We start from the raw sequence: 8588 nt of genomic DNA, 5'->3' as shown, positions 1-8588 counted from the left end.
TGAAACTGGAAAATATTTTCTCTGTAGAAAGTAGTAAAAATAACATTTCCCAATAAGCCCTTTTAAGCCAAATGATAGATAAATTATACATATAAATATTGATTAGGTTCTGGGATACAGAAGAAACCTGTCTTCATCTGTTCAGAGAGCTATGTTTTACTTAAGTTGTGTAAGTGAGATTCCTATTAATCTTCCCCTTCACTGTTTGATTTATGGCAGACATTTTTCTATAGGCTAATCCATAATCTAAAAAGATTTTAGCCTCCCCTCCTGAAAGTATGGCCAGCATTTTCTTTCATCAGCTTGATACAGTACAAATTCTTATCCTAATAGTGAAATGTTTCATTAAGCTTGCCCAGTGATTGGGCAAAACCAAAACTTCTTGTAAGCCACAGTCATCCTAGGGTCCCCCCTGCTGGGTAGCCTCCCTGGATCTGTGGGTTGCAGTCTGATTGTCCTTTGCTTTATATCTAGTATCCACTTACGAGTGAGCACATACCATGTTTGTCCTTCTGTGTGTGGGTTACCTCACTCAGGATGATATTTTCTAGTTCCATCCATTTGCCTGCAGATTTCATGATGTCATTGTTGGAAGCCTAGATTTAATTAATTGCTTCTTTTTTTTTTTTTTTCTTTTTTCTTTTTTTGTCAGTTTGGCTATGATCTACTACAATTTATTCTGTTTCTTCTGTTTGGGATTTGTTGATTTTCTTGAATTTTAAAATCAGTATTTTTTTTTTATCAAATATAGAAATTTCTTAGCCATTTGTTCTTTGATCATCCCTGGCAAGGATAATCACATACCACCTCTCCACTGCCCATACCCAGCGGGGTACCTACCCTAGGGCACTGCCATTTGTTAAATGATGGAGAAAGACCCTAGGCCCCATACTTTGGCCAAGGTAGATAAGCAGGTACCCACTGCCCTAGTCCGGCTTTCTCACCACCAACTGTGGAATCGTTAGGAGACTCAATACTGTACAGCCTGGACCCACTGAGCGTGCAGCAGAAAAGACCCCAATCTGTAGCCAGCCTGACCTTATTGCACCTTGGAGTCAGTTCCTCATCTGCAGACTCTAGTGGTCAGCAACCATTAAACCAGGGGTTAGGGGAGAGCCAGTCCATGGAGGACACAGTTCAGAATAGCCTCTTGTCTGGAGGGACCCTGGAGTTGTGAGGCCAGCTGCGCCCACTCCCTCTCTTTTCTTCTTCACACTGGATCTCTGAGCTGCTTTCTCTCCTTTTTTTATTTGTGTGTGCACATTCAGGGGCCAGGAGAGTCGGGGTCCTGCTGTGTAGCACGAATCTTAAAGGGTCTTATTAATAAAAACAAACCCGGGAGCCAGGTATTGGGGTGAATGCTGGAAGATCAGAGAAGCAGAACAAGCCACAGCTACCTCACCTCGATAACTTCTCAGCTGATCCTGTTTCCTAAGGCTGGAAACCTCTGAGTTCTTAACCAAATGGATCTCAGCTGAACTGCTGCTCAAAAGCCTAAAAAGCTTAACCAGCTCTAGTGGTTCCTGGTCCTCACACCTTATATACCTTTCTGCTTCCTGCCATCACTTCCTGGGATTAAAGGTGTGAATCACCATGCCTGGCTGTTTCCAATGTGGCCTTGAACTCACAGAGATCCAGACAGATTTCTGCCTCTGGAATGCTAGGATTAAAGGCGTGTGTGCCACCATTTTCTGGCCTCTAGTGGCTGTTCTGTTCTCTGACCCCAGATAAGTTTATTAGGGTGTACAATATTTTGGGAAACACAGTATCACCACACTGCTATTATTTCCCATCTGCTCCTTTAGTGACAAGGTCTCTCCCTGAACCCGGGGCTTGAGTTTTCCTGGCTAGACTAAAGGCCAGCAAGCTTCAGCACTCTTGTCTCTGCCCCACTTAGCATGAGGTTACAGGTGTGTACAGGATGCCTGGTTTGTTAAGTGAGTGCTGGATCCAAACTCTGGTCCTCTGGATTGTACATCCATCACTCTGAACCTCTGAGCCATCTCTCCAGCCCTGAGTTACTCTCTAAGGCTTGCCGAGGACTGTTGCTGTGACCCACCATTGGCCAGTGGGCTCACTGTTCTGGGCATGGGGCTCTGGGGCTGCCCTTCTTGTCCTTTTGACGTGTGTCACTGGGTTGACCCCTTTCTTCAGCTGCAGATTTGGGACACGGCTGGCCAGGAGAGGTTCCGAACCATCACCCAGAGCTACTACCGCAGTGCCAATGGGGCCATCCTTGCATATGACATCACCAAGAGGAGCACCTTCTTGTCAGTGCCTCACTGGATCGAGGACGTGAGGAAGTACGCGGGCTCCAACATTGTGCAGCTGCTGATTGGTGAGCTAGAGACGGTGGCTGGCGGGGCCTGGGAACAAGTCTTATTTCTCTCTGTCTTTGCCTTTTTCTTATCCGGTACAGGGCAAGCCTGCCGGGGAGGGGCTGAGCTTGGCCAGGAAAGGAACCATCAGTTAAACCAGAGGTAGCAGTCAGTTTAAAAGTTGGACTGAAAATTGAGATTAGAAGGCAAGAGGGTGCTGGAGTTTGCTCTGCAGTGCCCGTGTGCCCCTCCAGCTCTAAGGCATGGCGTTTCTGCACACAGCACTGCTTCTGCTCAGTGTGGCTGGTCCGCTGCTCAGTGGCTGAGCGTGTAGCTAGTATGCACCAGACTGTGGGTTTCATCCCCAGCACTGCAGAGGCAAAAAGATAATAAAAAGAAAACAAGGTGAGAGGCCACAGAGTAGGAACTTTTCTTTTGCATTTTAAAATTACATTTACTTAGCATGTCTGTGAGCATGTGTGCATGCTCACATGTATGCACCGCAGTGCATGTGTGGAGATCAGATGACAGACTGCTAGAGTCAGTTCTCTCCTTTCACTAAGTGGGTCCTGGGAACTGAACTCAGATCATTGGACTTGGCAACAAGTATCTTCACCTGCTGAGCCACCTTGCTGGCCTAGAATAAGAGTTTACATTTTAAAAAATCTGTCTGTCTGTCTCTCTGCCTATCTATCTATCTGGTGTATGTATATGGGTATACACATGCCACAGCGCATGTGTAGGCCAAAGGACTACTTACAGAGTCTATTTTCTCCTTCCACCATGTAGGTACTGGGGATTGAACTCAGGTTACCTAGTTTAACAGCAAGCATCTCCACCCACTGAACCGTCTTGCCAGCTGAGAGAGAATAAGAGCTTTAAAATAAGAAAGGAAGCCTGACTTGGTGGCTACACTTGTCCCAGCTCTCAAGAGGCTGAGGGGTAGGACGATTGCTTTAGTCAACAAGTGAAAGTCTAGCCTTGGCAACCTAAGGAGAATTCTTTTATTTTTATTTATTTTTTTTGCTTTTTGAGACAAGGTTTCTCTGTATAACCCTGGATGTCCTGGACCTCACTCTATAGACCAGTCTGGTCTTGAACTCAGTGATCGACTGCCCCTTGTGGTACTGCTGCCTGGCTGAGAACTGTTTTTAAAAATGGTTAAAATATGCTGGGTGTGGCGATGCTTGCCTTTATTCCCAGAATTCAGGAGGCAGAAGCAAGCAGATCTCTGTGAGTTCAAGACCAGGCTGGTCTACATACCAAGTTCTAGTCTAGCCACAGCTACAAGTAAGACCCTATTTCCAAAACACAAACAAATAAACAAAAAGATTAAAGTAGGGGTTGGAGAGATGACTCAGTGGTTTTGAGCATTTCCCAATGACCTGAGTTTTCCCAGCACTTACATTTTGGCTCACAACCATCTGTAATTCCAGGGAATATGATATCTTTTGGTCTTTGTGGCTGCTAGTTATACGAGTGGTTCACAGACATACACACAGGCACAACACCCATACACATAACATTTTTTTAAAAAAGGTTAAAATAAAAAGGACTATTTTAAGCCAGGAGGTAGTGGCACACAACTTTAATCCCAGCACTCAGGAGGCAGAGGCAGGTGGATCTCTGTGAGTTCAAGGCCAGCCTGGACTACAGTGTGAGTTCTAGGACAGCCAGGGTTACACAGATAAACCCTGACTCGAAAAACAAAAAAATCCACCACCACCAACAAAGGACTATTTTAATATGGGCCAGTCACCACCCCCAGCAATGTTTACCTGGAGCTGGTGGAGGGGACATGCTCTGGGACTCTTAATGTGGTTCTGCTGGGTAGATCTGTGCTGGTCTGGCACCTGTGGGTCTTACCATGCTCTATCTGGCCTTTCTCAACAGGGAACAAGTCAGACCTTGCTGATTTCCGGGAGGTCCCTCTGACTGAGGCGCAGAGCTTAGCCGAGCACTATGACATCCTCTGTGCCATCGAGACTTCTGCCAAGGACTCCAGCAATGTGGAGGAGGCCTTCACCAGGGTGGCCACCGAACTCATCATGAGGCATGGAGGCCCCATGTTCAGTGAGAAGAGTACTGACCACATCCAGCTGGACAGCAAGGACATTTCGGAGAGCTGGGGCTGTGGGTGCTGATTGGGGGGGCAGGGCAGGCAGGCCAAGACCTCCCCCACTCCTTTGTCTCTAGCCTGTCAAGCCCCACCTCCAGGGCACTGCTTCTCTAGAGGGATTCTGCAACCCTGGCCTGGATGCCATTGGCCGGTTGTAGACCATCCTGTCAGCCAGCATCTGCTCCCTCCATGTTCTTCACATTCCAGGACTAGCCTGAGCCTTCCAGCACAGACAACGGTGGGAAACGGGCCGGCTGTGCTGCCCAGCCCCGTGTGCTGGTCTTAAATTCTCCTGCCTTGACTGCTGCTCTCCAGGGATGTGGCTGGTACCCCAGGTTCCTCCGGGTCGTTCTCTGGCTTCTAACCAGAGGGTAAAAGCACATCAATTAGGCCAACAGACTGGTGCCGAGCCTTGTCCCTGGGAAGCCTGAGCTCCTCAGGTGGAGGCAGCGTCCTCATTCACTGCCAGCCTGGAGCTCGTAGTTGGCTCCCTGGGCCTGGCTCGCTGCCTTACCAAGATCTCTCGAGTTTTTCTGCTTTTCCATGTAGCATCTCATTTTCACTGACACAAGTGCAGGGTCATGGCCAGGGGCCATCTGGGGACTGTCTGCTGGCTTGAGGCCGAACATTTTGCCAGTCAGGTTACCAAAGCAGCTAATCTTTCAGTGTGGTTGAGGGTTGAGATAGGAAAAAGAAGCAGCTTGCACCTGGGCAGCTCACTGGTGGAGCACATGCTTAGCACACACCAGGCCCTGGGTTCAGCCCTCAGCACCAAAAATGACGACAACCCAACAGTGGCTTTGGTAGTATCCCAGAGGTGGAGGTTGAGGGCCCTGTGGATGCCAGCCTTGCCTCATGTGGAGAAACCTTCCCTGCCGTAGTTCAGAGCTCCTAGCTCCCCATGGGGCCTGGCCTGGCTTTCAGTTTCAAAGCAAAAAAGACAAGTACTGGTGACCTGAGACCTGGCCATCTTACATCTCACAGGTCCCTTGCCTGCCTTAATGGGTGCTTTCTGCTGGGGTCAGAAGGAAAAGTGGGGTTCTTAGGAGGCAGGGCTGTCCTTTGGTGGGGCTCAGGGATCAAAAGCAACCAGGTGTAGGAATGGAGCCAGGGGATGTTTCTAAGGTAGTCCTTGGCCTTTGAGTCTGCCCAGTTCTATGTCCTTCCACCACCTCAGTATAGACTACAGGCCCACACAATAAACTGCTTTTAGACCCATAAGGAAGACCACATCAGCAGTGCGGCCTCGGCCATTGGGTCAGGCTCAGCCTAATCTAAGCATGGATCAGGTGTTTCCTGCATCTCCCTTCTCCATGGCATCCTACCCTTGCCTCCCATTTCAAGCATTCTGGTCTGTCAGCCCTGTTCCTAGGCATATCTGGCCACAGGGCCAGAAAGAAGCAGGGCTTTGCAACAACTCCATAGCAGCCTAGGGAGACAGCTGTGGTGTAAACAGGGCTGGACCCACTGGCCCCCTTTCAGGTAGGAGGCAGCCTGTGAATTAGCTGAGCCTGGCCATGGTGAGGTAGAATGTGGCCTACGTGAACCAGAGCCTGCTCTGAGTGCTTCTCTGGTGGGGATCATTGTAGCTGTCCTGGGTAGGAGCTACAAGGAGCTGCAGAATTAGGAAGGTTGGGAACCACTGCTGGAAGGCCTAATCTGGAATGGGTAGAACTGAACAATCCCTGCTTAGCCCAGGGAGCCTTCTTCACTGCTGGCCTTGTGGCTCACCCAGCAACCAGGAAGATTATTTCTTTAACATTCACAGTCAGATCGCCTCACTTCCCTTTCTCAGTCCCGAGGTGCTGAGGCCCTGAGGTGTGACTGAGGCCCTGCCCTGTGCCCTTGAGCAGGAGCAGCCCTGCTCTAAGAGGTTAGACCAGACACCAAAGTCTCCTTGAGCCCCACACTGACCCCCTGCCCTGGTAACCACCCTGCCCTCGCACTCACTGGGTTCCAGTTCCACTGCCAGGTGCAGATCTGGAAGGCCAGGCCCAGGACCCTCACAACTTGGCCACCTCTCTACTCACTGTCATGTCTGGGGCCAATGTGACCCTCCTCTCCCAAATCTCTCTGCCAGCCTGCCTTCTTATTGACAGCACAGAATCCCACAAGTGACCCAGAGGACATCTCTGAGGGGAGATGGCCCCACCTCAGTCAAAGGCCTTGTCTTCAGTATCCTGGCAAGGACGAGTTCTTCCCTTGACCCCTGATTCTTTGGCCCGGGAGGTGCCTGAGTCCTGGCTGAGCCCTGAGCTGGTTCCTACAGAGAAGCTGCTGCCATCCCTTCAGACAGTAGTGCCAAGGCTCTGCCCCTCTGCTGAAGGCACCTGCCCCATTGTAGTGCACAGAGACCTCAGGACCTCCGGGCCTTTGTCAGAAGGAGCCTGGGCTTGAGGACTAGAAAACAGGCAAGTGTGTGTCAGGAAACAAAAAACCAGCTGCTTTCCTTCCCCTGGGCAGGCTTGGCCAGCTGCCAGCAGCCCAGGGCCTCTGGGGCAACAGGAGTTTAATCTCTTCCCTTGTTTAAAAGTTACTTAACAGCAGGAACAGGTGGAGGTTGGATGCTGGGGAGGGCCAGGAAGTACCCACAGAAAGGCTGGGCAGGGCCAGGGTGGCTGCAGCAGGAGGAGAGTGAAGGACTAAGGTCTGGCCCACTAAAGGTACCAAGAAGGGGCTCCATGTCTTTTTGGGTGGTAGTCTGTCTCCAAGGACACAGGCCCCAATTGGGGGCAATCTACAGGGAGCCCCTGGTTCACATTGAATTGGTTGCCCTGTCCTAGGATCCTGCCAGTGGTGGGCCTTAGCCAAACTCACCCCCGCAGGGCCTGGACAGGCAGGATTGCCAGCCCAAGGATGCCATGTGCATTGGGGGAAATTTCACATTACCTATTTATGAATATGTAAGTCTTTCTATCAAATCTATTTTTGAAACATGAAAAGTTGCCTTTCTGGATATGTCATAGAGCCAGTGTACAATTCAACCATTAAACATTTCTGTACTGAGTCTGTGCTCAACCTTGGTCCTGTCACCCCGGAGCCCAGAGCCTGTCTGGGCAGCTGTATGGAGTCCCTAGGCTGGACTCCAGGATGGGTGGGTAGGTGGGTACCCCACCTCCTCACTGTCCTGCCTGGTCTGGAGAAAAGAGCCTGACCAAGACCTTTTCTCTGGTCCTGGGTCCTCTGAGCTAGAAGCAGTCAATTGGACCACATCTCTGCCAGGGGACTTTTGATCGTGTTGAGGAGGGCTCCTGGATGATGATGACCCAGTCCGTGAGGGGGGAATCATGCCTTGCTTTTTACTGAGCATGAAGGGCCTCAGAGTTAGCCTTCTTCTTTGTTCGTATTTTGAGACAGAGTTCCCTGTATAGTCCAGGCTAGCCTCAAACTCAGATTCACCTGCTCTGCCTCCCAAGTGCTGGGATAAAGGCGTGCACTACTGCCTCCTGACAGTTCTTGTGGGAGTCTGTCCAGATGACAGGAAGAGGCAGAGCTGTGATCATAAGGGCCCAGATTACTTGCTGCTCTGTTCCCAGTCAAGAATAGTTCCATAATGTGGCAGGTGCCCAGGTGATTAGTGTCAGAATCGGGTGCTGGACCCACTGGCCCATGAGCTGGTAGCTCACCGAGATGATATGAGTCCATTTCTAGTCACTCATGGGGATTCTCTGCTGATGAGGCTTTCGGACACCTGGCTGTTAGCCTGTCTTTTGAGGACAAAGAGGCTGAGAGGATTCACTTGTCCTTCCAAGCCCAGCTTTGGTGATAGTCTACCTAAATCGTGTGGCTTTGGGGAAGTCGTTCCTTTTCTCAAGGCTCCAGTTTCCACAAATGTAGGATCTGATTGGTCCAGAGGTACCCCAGGAATCTCGAGGAGTCCTCACAGTGCAGAGCATGGGGCCCTGGAGGCCAAGTGTCCCTGGCTTTCAGAAGGGACACATCTCAGGGAGAAGGAAGACCTGCTTATGGCAAGAAGTGACGTAGCCACCCACTGTGCCTGTGAGACGTCAAACCAAGAGCTACCTGCCTGAGATTGGCCATTTCAATGCCCCACAAAGGCTCAGATCTAAACTTGTCTGTCCGTAGCTTCTCTGATGTCTCTGTTATTAATCTGCACTCTGTCACGTGGCATTACCTCTCTTCCGTCTTGC

At 50.2% G+C, this 8588-nt stretch overlaps 1 protein-coding gene across 1 annotated transcript in view; it reads left to right on the top strand.

Moving 5' to 3' along the window:
* Rab43 (RAB43, member RAS oncogene family) overlaps positions 1 to 7443 on the top strand; it is a 24120-nt gene extending 16677 nt beyond the window's left edge. Inside the window, exons 2-3 of the mRNA XM_059258146.1 lie at positions 2155 to 2338; positions 4212 to 7443. Coding sequence (XP_059114129.1) covers positions 2155 to 2338; positions 4212 to 4462 — 435 coding nt within the window. The 3' untranslated portion in view covers positions 4463 to 7443. The remainder of the gene's footprint in view (positions 1 to 2154; positions 2339 to 4211) is intronic.
* The last annotated feature ends 1145 nt before the right edge of the window (positions 7444 to 8588 follow it).

The sequence above is a fragment of the Peromyscus eremicus genome, chromosome 3 (assembly GCF_949786415.1).
Source record: "Peromyscus eremicus chromosome 3, PerEre_H2_v1, whole genome shotgun sequence".
Classification (NCBI taxonomy): Eukaryota; Metazoa; Chordata; class Mammalia; order Rodentia; family Cricetidae; genus Peromyscus; species Peromyscus eremicus.
This window is presented reverse-complemented; position numbering and strand designations above follow the sequence as displayed.